The sequence below is a fragment of the Bicyclus anynana genome, chromosome 23 (genome assembly GCF_947172395.1).
Source record: "Bicyclus anynana chromosome 23, ilBicAnyn1.1, whole genome shotgun sequence".
NCBI lineage: Eukaryota > Metazoa > Arthropoda > Insecta > Lepidoptera > Nymphalidae > Bicyclus > Bicyclus anynana.
Window position 1 is genome coordinate 12,311,946 of NC_069105.1, and position 21,915 is coordinate 12,333,860.

The 21,915-nt window shown below is 35.1% G+C and overlaps 2 protein-coding genes across 3 annotated transcripts in view; one reads left to right on the forward strand and one right to left on the reverse strand.

Moving 5' to 3' along the window:
• Positions 1 to 446: 446 nt before the first annotated feature.
• On the forward strand, positions 447 to 11,731 carry LOC112049144 (DNA-directed RNA polymerase III subunit RPC3). 2 transcript variants are annotated; one of them, XM_024086943.2, is made up of 12 exons: positions 447 to 570; positions 657 to 854; positions 1,695 to 1,813; positions 2,443 to 2,572; positions 3,657 to 3,858; positions 4,464 to 4,556; positions 6,524 to 6,688; positions 7,144 to 7,297; positions 7,881 to 8,001; positions 8,359 to 8,430; positions 9,274 to 9,441; positions 10,734 to 11,731. In XM_024086943.2, the coding sequence occupies exons 2-12, from the start codon at positions 708 to 710 to the stop codon at positions 10,869 to 10,871; spliced, it is 1,509 nt and encodes a 502-aa protein (XP_023942711.1). In that variant the 5' UTR covers positions 447 to 570; positions 657 to 707; the 3' UTR covers positions 10,872 to 11,731. The 2 variants fall into 2 exon arrangements, with proteins under 2 accessions (XP_023942711.1, XP_052744545.1); XM_052888585.1 differs by having other exon boundaries at positions 518 to 854.
• A 4,251-nt stretch (positions 11,732 to 15,982) lies between these two features.
• The window catches only part of LOC112049154 (ubiquitin-like protein 3), a 236,975-nt gene continuing 231,042 nt past the window's right edge, over positions 15,983 to 21,915 (reverse strand). The window contains exon 4 of the mRNA XM_052888586.1: positions 15,983 to 21,117. Coding sequence (XP_052744546.1) covers positions 21,053 to 21,117 — 65 coding nt within the window. The 3' untranslated portion in view covers positions 15,983 to 21,052. The remainder of the gene's footprint in view (positions 21,118 to 21,915) is intronic.

Consider the following 21,915-nt stretch of genomic DNA (forward strand, 5'->3'; position numbering starts at 1 on the left):
AACAACCAAAATACGAAAATTAATATAATAATGAATAATGCCCATTATAGAAATACTTCATCTTATTTCTTTAGTTTTTGTGAAAAGTTTATAAAATATTTAAAAACTTAAGACGCCATTTTTTTGAATAATATTGAAAAATGCTGATGCGACGCTTCGTGTCGTACTGACTCGAGAATGTATTAGCTTTCGAATTTTGTATTTGGAACGGCTACGACACGGTCGTGTTCCGTGCGCTCTGTCTGCTTATTATTCTTTAATCAGTGGATAGATCACATTGTAGCCGTTTGTGGTCACAGCCGTCTATTAATATATCAAAACTAGTACAAGGTACGAGTAATGACAATGAGCTCCTTTTTAACCGACTTCAAAAAGGAGGAGGTTCTCAATTCGGTCGGTATTTTTTTTTTCTAGTATTTAATCTTTGACAATGAACATAATGACATAAACTGGCCTTTAAGGACTTGTATCCAAGGCCGTAAAATAAGTTTTATAAAAACAAATGACATAAACTAAAAACTTATTAATTTAATCTGTGCAGCTGCAGAGTACTTTGTTTTTGTTGAACTTGTAGGTTATAATTTTAAAATAAAATTCATTAATAAATCCAAAGAAATAATTCAATTCAATGTTTATTGCATTATTAATTGTTACAGTAATAATAGGACTGATTTTGTAAATATCGGCCGAATAATTCAGTTAGCATTATGTCACATCAGCTTGGTAGAATAGTTTCGCAAATTCTTCATCGATATTTCGGCGAAATAGTACAGAATGTTGGTTACGATCTATTTATTTATGGAAGTAAATCCATTAATATGATAGTAAAGACGACAGGGCTACCTCGCACTCGGGTAAGATTGTTAAATAAATATACATTAGGTTGAAGTTTTTTGGTTTGGATTGAAGAAGTTTGAAAGAGAAGAAGTTTTTGAGGGTCAATTCCTAGAAAAAGAACCATAACCCTAATTTGATTTTACATTGGTTTTCTTGATGCAAATAAAATGATAATGTTTCTTACATTATGAGTTACATACAACAGAGATATTTAGTTATTCATAGTTAAAATGGGCTACAAATAATATAATAATTCTTTCTTTTTTTATATTTAAAACAATATTAAACTTGTATTGTAAAAATATCAAGAAACAAACTGAATATACCAATTATAACCATAATTTCATATTTATAAATTCATTGCTTTACACCAGGGTTTCTCAAACTTTCGCCTCCACGAACCCCTGTTAAAATTTCCAAGTGACAACGAATCCCTTACTAACTGAAATGAACTAACTGAATGAAAAAAATAATTAGTCTGTTGAAGAAAATAAGGTTTTTATTTGAATAAAAGGTACCACTTATAGTACCAAAAGAAATGTCTTTGTATTATTAATGTGATGGGTGTGCTTGTTTCTTGTTGCAAAAGGATTCAATGTTAGGAGTAATTTTGGAGACTTAATTCTGACTTGGTATCAGTTATCAAGCCACCATTACATACGAGTAAATCTTGTTGCAAACCCCCTGCCGTGGAATGGCGAACCCCGACGGGTTTGCGTATCCCACTTTGAGAAACCCTGCTTTACACAATCTACTTCTGTTTTGGTAAATGAAGTTCTAATAAAATTACAGAAATATTTATAAAATGATTCTCCCTTGATGATACATACCCCTTTTTAACAAGAAATTTATTTCAGATTGTAGATAGTTTGAGAACATTGTTGAAGTTTGATTTAGCAACATTTGAAAGCACAGATGTATTTGTCAATTACAAATTATTACCTGAAAATATATTGCTTCTCATAAGATATCCCAGGTAAGATATTATAAAGGCTGACTTGGAAAAATCTATAGCTTGTGTTTTTAATTATAAATTTAAAGAATGATTTTTTACAGTAGGTCTATTGATAGATATCCTGTATTCATAAATAGACTAGCAGACTCCCACCACTTTGTCCGTGTGAATACCCTTTTCACAAATTCCGCAGGAACCATGAATTTTTCCAGAATAAAAAGCCTATATGTCAATCCAGAGTAAAATCTATTTCCATTTTAAGTTTCAGCTAATTCGCCTTAGTAGCACAAAGGATAAACAACATACACACTTACACACATATTTTCACCATTAAGATATTAGTGTGATACACATAAAAGCTTTTAACAAAGTTATCTGCTGTAACTGTCTGCCTGTATGCGATAAATAAAAAGTACTGAACAGATTTTTATGTGGTTTTCATGAATAAATGATATGAGTCAGATTTCCGTTTTCAGTTTCCACACGGGCAAAGTCATAGCATCTGTAAGTTATGTTATATCCAAATCTAATATACTAAAAGGGTTCATTAAAATTTACAATATATGGCATGAATATCTTAACATTCCATAGATTCACTGTGAATGCCAGGTCCATTGGGTGGCAAAATTAAAAAAAAAATTTGTCCATAGATACTTACTGCAAATGAAGAGCAAGTATGGCAGTGAGGCAGAGATGTTGGTAGAGGAGTTATTGCAGCAAGCCTCCTGCTCTGCCACTGTACTGATTGTCACTGTCATGAACAAGTACAAAGATGATAAGGTAACTGTTTTATTACAACAAAAAAAGCATTTTACTTTGGCTGTGGCTTGTTACCATGACGAAAACAGAACATGCACATATTATTTGAAAGTTTGTATGATATTAGAACATCTCTCAAGAGCAGTAAAATTAAATAAAAACAAGAAGTATACAGCCTATATGCTGATGCTGCTATACCTCTGAGATTCTAGATTCTATGACTAATTAAAAATTTTGAAAAAAAAAATCCTATTCTAAATGGTGAAATGAACACAGAATTTTTTTTTTCATTTGATAATAATCTGTTTGTGTCTCAGATCAATTTACCTTCTATAAAACCTGCCTTGCTAGAGGTTATCCCTCTGTCAAAATTATTTGATCATGATCACATATTTTAATACAAACTTTGTCTAGAATCAATGTTAAAATTACATGTGTGTATAACAATTGAAAATTTGTGTATTGTGAAGACACACGATATATTTATTGGTGTTAAATATTTTCAATGTGTGAGCTTACCTTGTCCCCCTAAAAAACGACAGACAATTTTGATTGGTGAATTTGAGTGTGATACCAGTCCATAGACTATAATCAGGATGTTTGTGTAGATGCCACCTATAATCACAGGAATTTTATAATTTTTCCAAACATAGACTGTACCAAATTATTAATGAAATATAGAAACTTGAGCGTCTTGTATCGATGATTTGCAAAAGGTCTCTCCCAAGTGCTGCATGCCATGATTAGCAATAGGGACAATGTTAAATCACCAACAAAATTGCCAACCTTTTGTTACTATATTCATTCAAACAGATGGAGTATGTTAGGTTTACAATTTAAATTTCACATTTTTTTTTTATTTTTCACAAGTTAGCCCTTAACCACAATGTCATCTGATGGTAAGTAATGATGCAATCGAACATGGAAGCGGGCTAACTTGATAGGAGGAGGATGAAAATCCACACCCCTCGATTTCTACACAACATTGAACCTAAATGCTAAATCGCTTGGCAGTACTTCTTTGTCGGTAGGGTGATAACTAACCCAAAGTCTCCCACCAGCCAAATACATTTTAATAGGGCCCAAAAATCTGTATTATTTTCAGGAAAAAAACATAAATATGATAAATCTCAAAGACACATTCATAAGTCTTGTCACAGCGGGCTACATACAGCAGGCACCTGTCGCTGAGCTAAACGAAGGCAGTGAGGCTCCCATACTGGTGCCTGTGGAGACCAAAGTGCCAGAGCTGGACCTCAGGGACCTCATGCAGGCTATGGCCAATAATTTAGCTGATGTAAAGGATAGTATGTATTCTCAAAGTATTCTCCAGTATGAACCATAATTTACAGAATTTTTAGTTTATTATCTATATGACTATACATATGTATAAAAAAAATTGACTGCCAACGTTCACACAGTACTTAAGAACAACTTGAAATTGTCTACTATGAGTATGTCACATAATGCCAAATATTGTACAACTAATAAAAAAAATCTTGATATTTTGTATGTACATTGTACAGTACCTACTTAGAAAATCTCAATATGTTTCAAACTCCTTAGAGATCATCCCAGGAAGTATTACTGGCATGCTTATACTGCTACTAACTAGTGTGACTGTTAAGGTTTATGACTGCCAGTGTTTACTTGCATTGGAGAAGAAATCTATACTAATATTATAAAGCTAAAGAGTTTGTTTGTTTGTTTGATTGAACACGCTAATCTCAGCAACTACTAGTCCGATTTGAAAAATTCTTTCAGTCTTAGATAGCCATTTATCGAGGAAGGCTATAGGCTATATATTATTCCCGTATTCCTACGGGAACGGGAACTACGCGGGTGAAACCGCGCGATGTCAGCTAGTATAACATAAAAATAGGAACCTAAAACATAAGATATTCATTTTCAGATACTTACTGGAAGGTAAACTACGACAGGTTTCATCTGGACTTCCGAGATGATTTGATGATAAAGGCTATCACACGCCGGATTGATGAAAACGGTAAATATATCTTATATTTTCACTACAGGGCAGTTAGTTTCTTCAATAAGAGACACTTGGGCCTGTAGTGGACCATTTAAATGATAATGATGATATTTCCACAACTAGCATATAGGTTTTTTTTTAAAACAGTGCCCTCTATGGACACCTAAAAGCCTTAGTGTATACCTATATATGAATATATGTATATTGTATAACGTGTAATGGTACTAAATCTGACGCTTTCCTGTTATGGTAAAATCTGCCCATTAGCATGAACAGAGTAAGAATAGCTGAACGCTGAACTGTAACCAAAATAAGGCCCTAGAATGGAAGAGAATGACCTTGAGTGAAGTCACGCACTTGTGAATATTGTGTGTGAGGAAAGGATCCTTTGATAGTCGACTAACACTCCCCTTTTCCACCCAAGTCACTCCCCGGCTATCCCAAGTGACCCATAAAAAATTACACAACAAGAAATCGAACGCCACGAGCATATACTGGAGGCGACCGTACGACGAGCGCCTTAAATCGCAAGTCGTTCTCGCCAACCGATCGCTACCCCTCTCTATCTCCCTACTCTTTACGGAAACAAGTCGCGCCACCTAGCGTCGGCACGAGTCAAAACGAGATCGAGCGACGTCATATCCGTGTCAGACTACTATTTCCTATATATACTATCAAAATTCTAAATAATGAAATATATGAAAGTGAAAGGGCATCACGAAATATAAAAAACCGCTTGACTTTCCGATTCCGGAGGGTGTGGGTTCGAATCAAAGAATTATTGTTAAAAAAACGGTATTACACTATCAAAGAGTATTTAACTGACAAACAATAATAATTAACGTATAACGGACATAATAATAAATATAGTTTTAATCATGTATTACATAGTTATTAATTTTAACATCATAGTCATTAAGTTAAGTATATTCATAGTTATTAAGTCATTCTGACGGCCTCCATGGCGCAGTGGTATGCGCGGTGGATTTACAAAACGGAGGTCCTGGGTTCGATCCCCGGCTGGGCAGATTGAAATTTTCTTAATTTGTCCAGGTCTGGCTGGTGGGAGGCTTCGGCCGTGGCTAGTTACCACCCTACCGGCAAAGACGTACCGCCAAGCGATTTAGCGTTCCGGTACGATGCCGTGTAGAAACCGAAAGGGGTGTGGATTTTCATCCTCCTCCTAACAAGTTAGCCCGCTTCCATCTTAGAATGCATCATCACTTACCATCAGGTGAAATTGTAGTCAAGGGCTAACTTGTAAAGAATAAAAAAAAAAGTAAATTTCAATGATTATAGAGAATGTAATTTAGTTATAAGATTATTTGTAAAATTTGCATGCTATTTTGTAGCAAATTGTATGCCAACATTTATTATATCAAGATCTGTATTTAACAATTTGCAAATAAAGAATTATGAATTATAAATCTGGTCCGGGGATACACCTCCAATTTTTCAGTTGTGTGCATTTTAAGAAATTAAATATCACGTGTCTCAATCGGTGAAGGAAAACATCGTGAGGAAACCTGCATACCAGAGAATTTTCTTAATTCTCTGCGTGTGTGAGCTGCCAGCTTGGGCCAGCGTGGTGGACTATTGGCCTAATCCCTCTCATTTTGAGACGAGACTCGAGTTCAGCAGTGAGCCGAATGTGGGTTGATAATCATGATGATGTATTAAGGTCTAAGGGCGGTCGAAGTAGTAGGCGTCCGGAAGTATAGCATAAACTTACATGATTATCTATACTAATATTATAAAGCTGAAGAGTTTGTTTGTTTGTTTGATTGAACGCGCTAATCTCTGGAACTACTGGTCCGATTTGAAAAATTCTTTCAATGTTAGATAGCCCATTTATCGAGGAAGGCTATATATTATCCCTGTATTCCTACGGGAACGGAAACCACGCGGGTGAAACCGCGCGGCGTCAGCTAGTATTGATATAATCGAATTTGAATCATGAATGTAAATGGTTTCCTATTCAGCGGGCGAACTAATGCGCCTATTGCTGGAACAGATGTACCTCACCATGGCGCCGTGGGCGGCCGAGTCCTGCCCCGTGCCTGCCGTGGAGCTGCGCGAGAGCGCGCGCCGCCTCGCCGACCGACCCCTGCTGCAGCAGCACGTCGACCAGTACCTTAGGGTTATCGGTGAGTGTAACTCATCATCTCCTTAACCCTTCAGACCAATTATTGTATAGGACCTGCCTCGCTAGACGTTACTTTTCTGTCAAAGTATATGATCAACGATCTAGTGCGATTATAAAAACTGTCTCTATAGAATCGACGTAAATAGTTGTAATCGTGATCGTCGGTTAAAGAGCTCTGTAAAAATACCTTTTTGTGTAGTTGAATTGTGTAAAAAACGGGCAAAAACTTCTAGTTTAGTATAAGATATTTACCAAATCTAAGCTCCTTTTCCTCAGAAAATGACAGATAATTTTGTTCGTGACTATGAGTGCAATACAGGTCCTTCTATAATTGGTCTGAGGGTAAAAACATAAAAAAATACGCGTTAAATTCATTCCTTTTTTGAAGTCGGTTAAAAAAAGTGGTCATCAATTAACAGATTTTCTAAAGTAAACGTAACGGTTTTGATGTAACAGAGGAGAGCGGCGGGGAGTTCGTGCGGCGATGCGGGGACGCGGGCGGCGGGCAGTACGCGGTGTGCGCGCGCCGCGCCGCCGAGCGCCTGCTGGAGGCGCTGCTCGACCACTGCGTCACGGAGAGGCTCGGCTCCAAGGCGCACCGGATCTTCAGGTCATCATCATTATCATTATCAACCCATATTTGGCTTCGGGTTAGGCCAATAGTGGCCAATAGGCCAATAAGGGGCGGGGCACATAGTTCGAAGAGCCGATGGACGTTGGGGTTCCAAGGTGCTGGAATGGCGACCCCGCACTACAAAGCGCAGTGTTGGCCGACCCCCCACCAGGTGGACTGACGACATCAAGCGAGTCGCAGGGATTCGCTGGATGCAGGCGGCTCAGTATCGTGATGTTTGGAAGTCCCTACAAAAGGCCCATGTCCTGCAGTGGACGTCCATCGGCTGATATGATGATGATGATGAGGCCAATAGACCAGACTTCACACACGCAGAGAATTAAGAAAATTCTCTGGTATGCAGGTTTCCTCACGATGTTTTCCTTGACACGAGACACGTGATTTTTAATTTCTCAAAATGCACACAACTTAAAAATTTGGAGTTGCGGTGCGGATTTGAACCCACACCCTCCGGAATCGCAGGCAGAGGTCATATCCACTGGCATATCATAGGTATTTATATATTAAATATGGTATGGTATGGTATGCATATATTAAATATGGTTTTGTTACTCGGCAGGTTGATTCGTTCTAAAAAATACATTGAAGAGGAGGACATACAAAAGAATGCGATGTTGCCCAACAAAGAATGCAAAGAGTTGACTTACAAGCTTTTAGAAGAACATTTTATCAGCGTACAGGTAAAAAATAATCAAAAATTCAAAAAATTCAAAAATTCAAAATTCATTTATTTCAAGTAGGCTCAGTTTACAAGCACTTTTGATACGTCAGTTGACTATATGTAAAGATTCTACCACCGGAAGATTCAATCATTCATATATATACCCCTTTTATTTGCTATCAAATCTCATGTAAGAAAGTTGATCGCCATTGAATTTTTTGGATTTTATTTATTACATATATTTAATGAAAAAAATATTTTTATATTTAACAAGTTGGTTCCCACTTGAGTGTAATTTTTATCTTATGTAGATATTGAAAGAATAATTACAATTTTATTTATTCTGATTTTGTTTTAATTTTCTTATTTTTTCCAGCCCATGAGAAAAGCGGCCTCTGCCGGCGGAACCGCTAAAGCTATTTATCTGTACCACGTCAAGATACACGAGGTAAGAGTTCTCTAAACATAGATCCAGAGATTACCCTCTACTAGATATTGTGCTAACAAACTCTACCTAGTGTACATTTTATTTTAAACTAGCGAACACCCGCGACTTCGTCCGCGTGGAGTTTATTTTTTCACAAATCTCGCGGGAACCATGGATTTTTCCTGGGGGAAAAGTAGCCCGTGTGTTAATCCAGAGTGAAATCTATTTGCATTCCAAAGGAGAATGCCCACTCGCCCATACAACTACGGCCCAGGGAACCCAGGTATAAAAAGTAAATGATAAAAGATATAGATAAAAGGATGTTTAAGTAAGATCTGGTTAAATAATTGGCTCAATAAAAGTATGTTTCTTAAAGAAAAATATTTTTTTTTATCACTCTATTCTAGGGCAAAATGTTCGCCGGTGCACCAAAGCGGCGAAGTAACATTTGAAACTGTTTTATTTTTTTTGTATTATTTTTTTCTGTTATCAACAAGCTTAACAAACAAACAAACCAATTATAAGTCTTCAAAAAGTATCGTAAGACTCGGGCCGTATGGTCAACGAACTTACTTATCCCCGTTGTAGACAAATTAAAGTTTATTTAAAAATGTTGTAAAACATTGTAGCAAACTTTTTTTTGATAACTTTTTTTTGATAATTAATTAGAATTATCAAGATTTTTTAGATGTAGATTGCCGGGTAAGTAAATGGGCATTCTTCACATTGACACGTTGCACATAGGCAGATAGTTATTTACCTATGTGTCAATGTAACTATTTTCTATCATTTATTTCTTATCCCAATTAAATAACAGATATATGATGGGGGTATATATTTGTTAAGCCGGATCTCGTACTGTAGGTGGCGCACACTGTACGCGAGATGTGCTACCGCGCGCTGCACAACGTGATATCGGTGGGCGCGCACATGCGACAGTCGCACGCGCGACTGCTGGACAAGCAGCGCCGCGTGCGCTCCATAGTGCACGGCATGCGCGTGCGCGGCGAGCCGCAGGACAACATTGACGATGTGAGTACTGCACTACACCTCAGACTACTTACATAAGGACCTGCCTCGCTGGACGTTACTTTTCTGTCTAAGTAATCAATGATCTAATGTAGTTGAAGCGTGTAAAAAACGGGCAATACCTTCTAGTTTAGTTTAACATATATATCAAATCTAAGCTCGTTTTCTTTAGAAAATAACAGTGGGTCAACAATAAATGTGGGTCTAATCTGTACTTATAATAAATCTGTAGAGAGGTCAATTCTGTACATGAAATAACTATCAGGGGGTGATTAGTGGATACAGATGCCAAAAGTGCAATCAGTAAAATTTTTGTCTGTCTGTATGTTCTTTATAGAAACAAAAACTACTCGACGGATTTTAACGAAACTTGGTACAATTATTCTTCATACTCCTGGGCAGGTTATAGTATACTTTTCATCACGTTACGATCAATAGGAGCAGAGCAGTGACAGGAAATGTTGGGAAAACGGGAGAAGTTACACCATTTTTTAAGCCTCCGTCGCCGTCGTGTGGTAGGGTAGGGGTAGAATAGTGGTAGGGTAAGGATAGGGTAGGGGTAGGTTAGAGGTAGGGTAGGGGTAGTAGTAGGGTTTCACGCGGACGAAGTCGCGGGCATCCGCTAGTCTCTTATAAAGTGTATTTCAGATAGCATGGGTACGGTGACAGTTGCCTTATGATGTTCAGTACGTACTATTATCGTGAATTGCGGCAAACTTTCAAGAGTGAAACGAACTGTCACCGTACCCACGCTATCTGAAAAACACTATAGAGATCTGCTCTCTGCAGTGAGTCATTAAGATGAGCTCATATTGATGATTTAGAGTTTTACTTTTTTTTTTGTTTATTGCATGTGATTGTGTTTTGTGTTTTGACTACGGCTTTTGATTGTCTGCATCATAAAATATTAGTCAGGAAACTACACGGATATGGAATTAGTATATAAAGCCTTAAAATATGAAATACTTACTGTGTTCCCATTGGTAGAATTCAGAATTATAGATAGGCATTAATAGAACACAGACAGAATAGGGGGTGTTAAAGGCCCTATATTAGCGCCATTTCTATTTCTCATTCATATCAAAGACCTTCCTAAACATTTATTAATAAGGAAAGTCTAATCACAAGATAGTTTTGTTTGGACATTTACATCGCTTATTTTACAAATAAATAGACAAATAATTCAACTCTTTCGCTAAAGTATAGTAGATTCGAAGCTAAAAATTTAGTGCTTATTAATACAAAAACAAAAATTATCTTGTAACTTTGTACCAAACTTTGTATATTGTCGCCAGGTCCTGGAGACTCTAACCCCGCCCGAACTGGCGGCGGTGAGTGCGGCGGAGGCGAAGTTACGAACCCTCGCCGCGGCGGAGATAGAGCTCGACCGCGCGCTCTTCATATTGACTTGCTACTTTGCTTACCCGCGGTAGTTGACAGTGAGAATCTTCATCATCACGTTTGTGATGAAGGTCCACTGCTGGACATAGGACTCTTCTAAGGACTACGCCAAATACCACTGTCTTGAGACGCCTGTATCCAGCTTCAATCTGTATTGGATTTTTCCAGTACAATTTGTACGCATAGTTCCTAGTTAAAGACTTTGTGCACTGGTGTATTTAGTGGGGGGTCGATCAACACTACCCCGTCACCATTCTAGCACATAAGGACCCCATCGTCTATTCGAGAACATTACCATGAGTATATCCAGTTTGTTTTGACTAAGCATTAACAGTGTCTTGGTGTGGTATTTATGAATAGGCAGACAGGGAGTCATTTTAGGTATTACTTATATTGTATTGTATGGCTGCTTCCTTTTATTGTATTGTAAAAACATACATACAGCCGAACGTAAAATCTCCTCCTTATTGGAAGTCGGTTAAAAATACGTGAACGCTAAACGCCTGTCCTATAATAAACATGGACGTTATTTCAAATTTAACATGGTGACGCGTTGTGAGGCCATCAGTCTGTCTTAAAAATCCAGTGCTTTAGACCACACGACTGAATTAAAACTTCTTTCAAAAATGAAAAAAAAAAATAACAGCGCCATCTATGAGCATTAAGCGTAACAGGTTCTTGAAGTGCATAAAGAAGGGATTGTTTCAAAGTTCTATAGGAACGCCATCTATTGGAAGTTAGAAATAACAAACTGTTTAACTATAACTGTAGATGGCAGCACGCATTACAAGCCTCGCCCGATCACACTTTTCGTAAAGTAACCTAGAAGTTTTACTTCAATAAACTGTAAAGTAATATTTAAGGGTTATATAAATAAAAGCCATTTGTTAAATTCTTAAAATTTTTATTTGACCCCATCGAAACTGAATGCTCTCAAACAATGTATTATGTACGTTAATTAATTGTAATTGTACAACCAGTTTGCGTCCGTTACAAAACCCGCTATCTACAACCCATTCGCGCAACACGAAGCAAACTACCCTGGGATATTTATTTTATTTACTTCTGACGATCCATGATTAAAAATTAAACTTAAATTTAACGAATTTAACTCAATAACTCCTCAAAAAATCCTTCGCTACTATACGTATAAAACAAAAGTTATACCTACAACTGAATAGGCTGTATTATCAGCGACCTTTGCCTGTCTTAAACAATTTGGAAAAAAGTTGTTCCATAAACTGTAGCTGTATTATTCCCGCTAAGCCAAAACATTCTCAGAAAATTACAAAATATTTACTTACTATTTAAAAAATAATAATACAAAATAAAGACATAATTATGTATTCATATTAGTTTTCCTCCTCATGTTCTTATTCTTAATGAAAAAAGAAATCCCTTGCGATAGGATTTATTTATGTATTTCGGTAAGTGCGTTCATCATATTAATTTGCTATAGAGTTAAATTCGTTAAAATTAATTTGTACTATGACAATGAATTTAATTTAGTACTAACCGAAATGATCATAATCAACATCGTTATAATTAATTTATTATTAACAATTATATAATATGTAAGTAAACCTGTTATACAAGTGACACCTAGTATTTGGATTTTATTACAGTTACTAACCGTTGTATGTGCGACAATATACAGATTGAATATAATATAATACTTAGTACGTATGTTATTAAAATCATAAAACACCTATTCAAAATTCTAGGCCTCCTAATTAATTAATAAAAAAATAATTTAAATAGGGATGATGACAGTTTTTTAAATTGTATATAAATTAAGAGTATACTAATAGTAAAGCAATTTTGTAAAAGTAACAGGGTATCTGCGATCATTACTTTCGGAGCTACAGGGATTTAAAGAGTCAGATTTGCGGCGCTGCCGCGGATCCCTGAAAAACGCCCCATACAAAATGGCTCGAAAAAATGACGTCATAGGCATGTAATGGTCGTTAGATTTGTATGCGCGTTCAAACAAAATTACTAATATCTTTGTTATTTGTGCGTTTATCTTTATAGTTCATATATTAAAAAATGTCACATTTAATGTAAGGAAGCTAAAACTGTATGAATTTTCATCTAATTACGATAAAAAAATTTTAGTAGTTTTTGAAATTTTATAATCTCATTTATTTTGCAAATATCCAGACAATCTTTGCTTTTTATATATAAATTAGTTAACATTGACCCTATTTACCCGAATGTATCATAAAAATCAATATATTCAAACCTAGTCATCATCCCCATTATAAGAAACACTAGCACAGATAAAACTTGAAAAAAAAATGTTTTGTCTATGGTGATGAGCAAAAACTAATGATTGAAAAACTAATTGTATCGTTAAAAAAGCACACGAAAATACATTCCACATACAACGGTTTTTGAAAAATATTTAAGCTAATTTGTAATCCTAGATTTCGACTAAATAAAAGATATCGTTTATTTACAATTCGTCGTGGCTGCCGCCCGTGTCACTACCGCTTAGGAGATTTAGTTTAATTTTGTTGTCTGCAATATAACGAACATTAGATAAAACTACGTAAACAAGTCATCGACTACTTTTCTTTTTTGTCATTCCTCAAGCAAAGGAGGTGCCGAAAGCATTATTTGCGCTCACTGATCTCTGTACTAACTGAATAGCTGATATTTTTTTTATTTGAAAAAGTTTAAAAATACAGATAGTGGTCAGCGTCATTTGTTGTTGAGAAAGAATCTAAATTGAATGAAACTGCGCATACCTCAGCCAATCAGTCAGTCAGTCTGTGAAATCAGTAATTATCTATATTCTCAATGGTATACGCGCAAGTGCAGAAGCTATAGTTTAATCATTTTCTCAGTAACTAGAGCTAGTAGTTCTTCAAACCCGCGCTGATAGCGGATTACAGTATCAGCTATCCAGTTACTGTCGATTAATGTGGGAGGGTACTCTCTCAATGAATGAATGTATAAGACGCTTACCGCCCGCTCCTCTTTCGCTCCCCTCTTGTCGCCAGTGGCGTGCATAAGGTTGTCGATCAGAGTATGCACTAGTAATAAAATTAAGCAAACTGGAAAGATCTGTATTTAATGAGCACTAAGACGACAACTCTTAGGGAATGCAGTACTTTAATGCATGTATGAAGTGCACGCCACTGCTTGTCGCTATACCGCACCGCTGTACTGTGGAAGACTCGGTTATGTGCATTGCCTATGTGTACTTTCGTAGTCCCCAAGTTTACAACTGTATTATTTCTATTTTTCAACAAAACATCATGAAGTTATCAGTTCTTGTGAGACGCCAATCGATTGACCATGCACATACAGTACGATGCTGCGTTGTAAACTTCATTGTGCGCGTAGCATGGTGCGGGTGACAGTTAATTCTACTCTTGGAAGTTTGCCGAGCTTTACGATTATAGTACCTACGTATTTTTAACATCATACAGGCAACTTTCACCCGCACCATACTACAGCGCACGAACTGTAGAGTTAACAATTATTCTTCTCCCCTTTTCAATTTAAAGACTACTACACAATGATACCTACATTAAGTTATGAACTCAATTGTAATTCTGTTTTTCTTATAATATGCATAACCTGATGACGTCATCGCCCTGTACAAGGTGGTTGCAATATAAATCTTGAGCATTAAACATTTATCATCAATATTATTTTATTAACTAGACTACTTAAGCCTTGTGCGTTGGTCTTCTAGTTTTCAACTGTGATGACGTCATAGCTGTTCACAGCACTACAAATAAAACATAAAATCAGATATAACCGTACCAACGAGTACTATTGAAAAATTATAAGATTCAGGAAAAATCAGATTACAGAGTTGCCTTCCTAAACCTACTTACATATTGTAGAAGCATCGGTTTTTACAAATGCACAAGTCTGACGTAAGTAGGTATAATCCAATTTTCTTTAATCCATATCCTAAAGCAGATAGTGACACCACTTATACTATTAGCGTGTAGTAGAAACAATTATTTCATTAATTCGATTAAATTTAAGAGCTATAGTATAATAGTCTATGGAGATATTAAAATACGTTGCAGACATCCTATTAGTCCGGCCAACAATGTCACCATCGTTTATCCATTTCAACTACTTTTACACCAGACTATACACGTTTGAGATGTTTGCACAAGCTCCTATAATTTAAAATGACTTTATAAAAGAAACCCCAGTCGTATAGAGTGCAGGCTCGATTTTCCGGACCTCAGTTATTCGGATATACGCCAATACGTTGGACCAATACACTGGCCAACATCTTGGCTATCATAGTATCATGTATAGCTTGGCAACTTCGTTCGTAAAACTCCCGATGAAAAATCGACGACTGATGCACCTCACCCGCACGCACGATTTCACACCCGGGCAGTCTTTCCCCTCGTCGCCCGCATATCATGGGAGTGTCATCGACGAACTTGCCAGACTATAATGTGGTTGTTTAATAACAATAACAATATTGGCCAACAAACTCGCCAACGTAATGGCCAAAGTGAAGAGGGGGCATTAGAAGAAAATACCAACAGATGTTAGATCAAAACTGAATTAATTCGACGTGTTATTTCAGTGTTGTACTAACATCTATTGCCTCTAATGCCCGTTTTCACCTTGGCCTATACATTGGCTCACTTTGGCCAATACATTTGCACACTTTGGCCAATACGTTGGCCCACTTTGGCCAATACGTTGGCTCACTTTGGCCAATACATTGACTCACTTTAACCAATACATTGGCGAGTATGTTAGACAATATTGTGAATAACCAGCCATTTCACTTTCGTTATTTGAACTGTTACATCACCAACAACATTAATACTTCATAAATACTTTTTTGATTCTTTTTCCGTTATCTTGATGTTCATTGATTCTTGATGATTAATTACCATTGTTTCGACTATCTGAATGTATTATAAACAATTGGTCCAAATAATCAAGCCTCCATCATCATTTTATGTAGAGACTGGATTTTAAATATGGAACTGCCATTGGGGTGGTATTACTTATAGAAAGAGTTTCACATAATAAAATGGAGCCGGTTGGTGAAAGTCCTATCAAATAAAGCTTGAACTATCAAAAGCCACATCTATATACAAAGGATGGAAGCGTAAAGAAAAAAAAATAAAAAACATGCGCATGACGTTGTAAATTTACTTTAATTATTATTAACTAGATATTTTACACAACTTAACAAAATACATACATACAAAAACTAAACAGTAAACAAAAATAGAAATTAAAAAAAAAACAGTCATACAGCATCGGAACATCGCGTAAAGCCAAATGTTGGTAGATTTGTTTCGTTTTTGCTTTTTAAATTTTTCCTAAGTATTTTATTTCGCCTAGGATGTTGTGTTTGGCAAGATTCTTCTCAGTTCACTATAAAACAAATGTACAAACTTTTTAGCTTTTTTTAGTTTGTTGTTATCAATCTACGCGTTGTTAACTTAATACTGCTCCAAAAGGATATCATTTAGCCCAAGATTCTGTCTCATAATTATTTGAGTGTAAATAATTTTATTTGTACTATATCACAAAATATATCGCATCTTTATTAAACGACGGGATGGATTATTGCAATTTTAAATAACGCGATCTAATAATTATAATAATAACTAATTCATTAACAATGAATTCCTAATTTAATAACTAAAGGAAGAAATAATCAACGGCTTAGCCAAAAATAATTAGACAAAATTTCAAGCCACTATAAAAAAAAATATAGCCTTAATAAAACGCCAATAAAAATACAGGCAAATACATAATGTGTGATGTGATATTAATAAAATAATAAAAAGCATTTGTTCGATATTTATTTACAACAATCGTTCGGGATTTGGTAACACTAACTAGGGCCACTAATGACGAATTAAAACTAATTCACAATCGCTGTTCAAATTAAAGAAAGTAAAAAAAAAACATTTGGTGGGACTATTTTTTTTTAGTTAATAATATTACATTCAAGTAATCAGGATGAATATATTCATGTTACTTTTATCTACGAGTATACTATGCATTGAAATAATAATATTTTTAAGGCATATTATAATTTTGACAGTCAAAGTTTACTAATCATACAGTTGTTCTGTCGTGCGGTTAACTAGTTACTTTAAATGGCGATTATGAATCTAGTTTTCATTTTCATTAATGGCTAGCAGGAATTGAGATACAGTAAGACTATAGAAAAAATATTACAAAATATAAGAACGAGCCTAGCACACATATTTAAGTCGGAAGCGGCCATTCTGAACGTGTTAAAATATTTTATTAACCGTATTTTATAATTTTGTATTAACACTAAGAGATTTATAATAACATCATCCAATAAACAGGCGCTTTGTGATTCTCCGTTATAGCCCCAGAGATAACGGTATTTATCGTCGAGTTACTGAGAAAATTTTGTGACGAACATAACGGATCTTCTAAGCTGAAGTAATAAAAACTGCGACTGATTTAGAACATTGCAGTTATTTCTTTTAAATAAATTAATCTGATTATGTAATAGTACTTTAAAAAACCAAAGATTATTATCTTCTCTTCGACTAAAACAGCATTATAAATATGAACATGCTGCCAGCCAGCCACTATAATTTCATACAAGCTACATCTAGCGTGGTAAATACCGATAATTTTATTCTTTACAAACAAAAGTCCAAATATTGCGAGAACTTATCACAAATGAAAACAGATAGCCCGATATAGTCCCTCAGATAGATATCAAATACACTATTTACAATGCAAACGAGAGAAATTTACACACTCCTTAAGCTGATGGTTCTGCAATTATACAGATAGGTATAGTTAGATTTCTTTTGTTTTCCTTACGTGAAATACTTTTATCCTAGCATAGAGAAGTAGTAAATCATGCGCTACGCCATGGTTACGAATCGTTAATAAAGTGACATTTCAAAACAGCCTTCACTTACAACGTTTAAATATAAAGAGATCAGGAAACTTGACAAGGAGTAGAGCACGGATATTTTTGTAAACCTGAGTGAAAGTCATTGTTTGTAGACATTAGTAGTTGTTAATGGTCAATCAAGTTACCCATCTGTAAGATTGCTAAACCATGGCACAGATTTCGCTACATAATTTGTCATTTTTTATTAATCTTTATAAATATCTCCATATCAACGTCATATAAATTCATGTAGATGGCCTAAATAATACTAATAATAATAATAATTAATTAATAATAATATAATTTATTCTGTCGACAGCGGTGTACAAGCCAATGCGATCTGTGAAAACCACGCCATTTTCACTTTTATCCGTAATACACACATACGTACATTTTATATCACACGCACGGTTTCTATATAAATTTTATACAGAGGTTGCAAACCTTGTTTTGACGACCGCCCTCTGTAAGTAATGAAAAAAATGCATTTTATAAACTTTTTATTAATAATTGCTAAATTAATATTATTTTTTTAATATTTAGTCGTGTGCCACATTTTTAGTGGTCAGAGACATAATTTGTACGTATTAATAGGAGGCCCACTTATAGAGATACTGATTGTCAAAAAAACCCTTATAATATTTGTTTTGTTAAAAATAATTATAAAACTGGTTTCTTTAAAGTTGTTCAGTATTCCCTTTATCTCTAATTATGTTTCAAAGTAGATTTGAATCTCGATTAATCAATTATTAATATATCTTTATTGCATATGAACAGGCAAGTCTAATTAGAAATCGTGCGTGTGTAAATTTTGCCTAACACTTGCTCTAGCAGATGCCAATTACCATCATGTTACAATCCATATATAATTATTGATTGAGTAATAGTTTTCTATAATACAACCCCTTATACACCATGACACTCATTTCATCCCTCGCGATTTTTTTTTTGACATCATAACTTGACTTGTATGTACAAGGATCGTTAAGTATATCAAATTATGAGAGTACGAATTGAATGTCACGTGATAAAGTGACACCACTATTGCACTTTCATGTTCATCTTGAGTCTATTAAAATAAAGACTAAGATAAAGATGAATGTGCATTAGGTTGGTGACACCTGCCAAACGTTTCAAGTTACATTTACTTAATATGTTTGTAAAATTGAAACTTTTGTTTGAATCAATTAAACCGTTTCAAAGTTGTTCATTCTGTTTTATTAAATAATTATTGTTGGAAATTTATTTTGTCTACTCCTTAGTATTGTGTAATTTTGATAATTTGCCAACGAATCGAAATGAAATGAATGCAGTACAAGTTTCACTACACTTTAGCAAAGTCTTATAGCAGTCTTATGGTTTTAAATTATTTATCACTGTACTGCGATCTCGTAACGTTAAGTGACTTCAGTCTAAGGTAGTAGCAGAACTTGGAACCTTCACTTTTTCGACTCATTTAGACTTCATGAGCTTTAAAGTTATACTCATAAGGTTCATTTTTATTTGAAACTACTGTTTCAGTCTCTCTCAATGCGGATTCGTCGATCTCAACCAAATAATAACTGTCAAAAATTACACAATACTCGAGAAACTGCAAATTGTACCACCAAATTTCCTTTTACATTCCAATGTACAGACAATCTCCCGTTCAACTATACCGTATTAAATACACAAATAGATCCTACTAAATTTAAACATAATATTATATTCGGCAGCACGATAATTCTATAATGATAATGAGCTATAAATTACGCGGTGAGTTACATTCGCTTGATATTATCCGTTCGAGGAGACACGTAACTGCAAATTGTGACGTCACACGACACCCTGTGTACATGAAAGTGGGAAATGATGACGTCATTCGACACCCCGTGTACATGAAGGTATATCAAATTTGACGTGACAAATTACTGTACGTAATTACGATGACAATATCATAGAGAATCCTTTAGTACGAGACTGTTTAAGATATTGGAACTATAGCAGTAGATTAAAAGAATGTCTTGCTTATCTTTTCTTCAAAATCTTTCTTCAAATAGGATATGTGTAGATATATCAGCGAATTAGAGCTTTATAGCACGGATTATTAGGTACATTTTACTCTGACACTGGATTTCCATATTCAAAAACCACTTACGGTTTTTTTATCCAACCTCGTACTAGGGATCCTTGTACATAGGATATTTGTTCGTTTAACTTGTTTCTCTGAACATCGTATAATAAAGCTATTTCCTGAATTAATTACCACTGTGACGAAACAACTTCTAAAAAACTTCTAAACGAATTGCGCTTGCGATATTTTTCAAAAAACCCCTTCGTTGTGTGCGTTTAATTTATTATTTTTTTTTAATTTGTACAATTTGTGCAAAATGGAACCAACCGAAAGTAAGGTGCTAGCGAATAGTTAAAGGAATTAATAAAAGAATAGTGAAAAGTGTCTTATAGATTAGAAGAGAGTCTTTTAAAAACATCACAAGTCGTTTAACGGTGTTGCCAGTTGTCAACGTTAGGTGGAATTGCCCATTTTGTGGCATATTTTTTGATATGGAAATTACGACATTTTGCTAAATATAGAGTAGCATTTTTTTGTGGAATTGGGGTGCATTTATGATGAGCACCAAATATGTCTGTCAAAAATATTTATTCTTTGCAAAACATTCCATTTTGTATTCATTCCTAAATTTGGGGAATAATAAAAAAATATTTTAGTATAAGATTATCATATATAAGTAATTAATGCAAAACAATTTAATTATTGAATAAATCAAAAATATAGACAGTAAGAAAAATTGTATGCAATTAAGCTTTGCTTACGGCTACAAAGCTATAAGCAAACTCTTTCAGGGTAATGCAAAAACAGGTACAGTCGGCAATTCTATTATTATAATATGATTCTACTTATTTTCTATTTGCTTTTTTTGTCTACAAATTATTAATTTTTGTGAAAACTATACAAAATCGTGACTATTTTTTCATAAACTGTTTTTTTTTGTAACTCAGCATTAAAACACTTTTAGGCCTAAATAGTAAACAGTAACATAAATTTTGTAATGAATTTATAACTGGAAAAGTCATGATTCTATGTAAGTAAGCACACCCATAGATACCTTACATAATTTCCAATCAAGATTATTTGCCTGTTTTTTTTTAATTTGGGGGGATTTGAACGGTAACACCTGGCAACACTAATCGTAAAGGTAATGTAACACTAAGGTAGTTAGGGCGAATGGAATCCTGAGTCTACATCACTGAGTGTGAACACATAGTCCGCGTCGTACCACCCGTCTCGCTCGGTGTAGCGCCGCATTACAATATGCAGCAGGAGGCAGAACAACAACTGCTGGAGCCACCTTTACTTTTTTGTCGTTGATCTGGAATTGAAAAAAGGAAACACTTAAATAACATTATATATTCTCTGTTCGGACCAAAGTACGTTTGGAACAATTAATTAAATAATTTATAATTGTGATGAAATGATAGATGGATGGATGGATGGATTAACTAAATAGATGTATATAGACAGAGAGATAGATTATAATCCGATAAAGAATATAGTTAGGTAATTGAAAAAAACTATACTATGGGCCTCATAAGAAGGCTCAGAGTCACACAGCGGGCGATGGAACCAGCTATGTTAGGAGTATCTCTGCGTGATCGAATCGGAAATGAGGAGATCCGCAGAAGAACCAAAATCACCGACATAGCTCAACGAGTTGCGAAGCTGTAGTGGCAATGGGCGGGGCACATAGTTCCCAAGTAGGCGTTGGGGTCCCAAAATGCTGGGATGGCGACCTCGCACTAACAAGCGCAGTGTTGGTCGACACCCCACCAGGTGGACTGACGACATCAAGCGAGTCGCAGCTATTCGCTGAATGCAGGTAGCAGTATCGTAATATTTGGAAGTCCTTACAAAAGACCTATGTTCTGCAGTGGACGTCTATCGGCATTCGGCTGATATGACGAATTGAAAAAAATAATAATGTAGCTAATTTTTGTATTACAAAATTACTTATTCATATAATATTCTACAAAACGAAATAAATAATTTATATGTATAATGTAATTTATTTTTAAATGCTGCTATAGTGATGGTCATTGTCACAAACTATGCTATGACATCTGAAAAAAAATCGTGCTTGTGAAAATTATAATTACGATAATTTTCTCGT

Coding starts and splice junctions, on each gene's coding strand:
- LOC112049144 (XM_024086943.2), top strand. CDS start 708: ATGTCACATCAGCTTGGTAGAATAGTTTCGCAAATTCTTCATCGATAT. Junction 6,689..7,143: donor CCAGTACCTTAGGGTTATCG/GTGAGTGTAACT, acceptor TTGATGTAACAG/AGGAGAGCGGCGGGGAGTTC. Junction 9,442..10,733: donor CGCAGGACAACATTGACGAT/GTGAGTACTGCA, acceptor TATTGTCGCCAG/GTCCTGGAGACTCTAACCCC.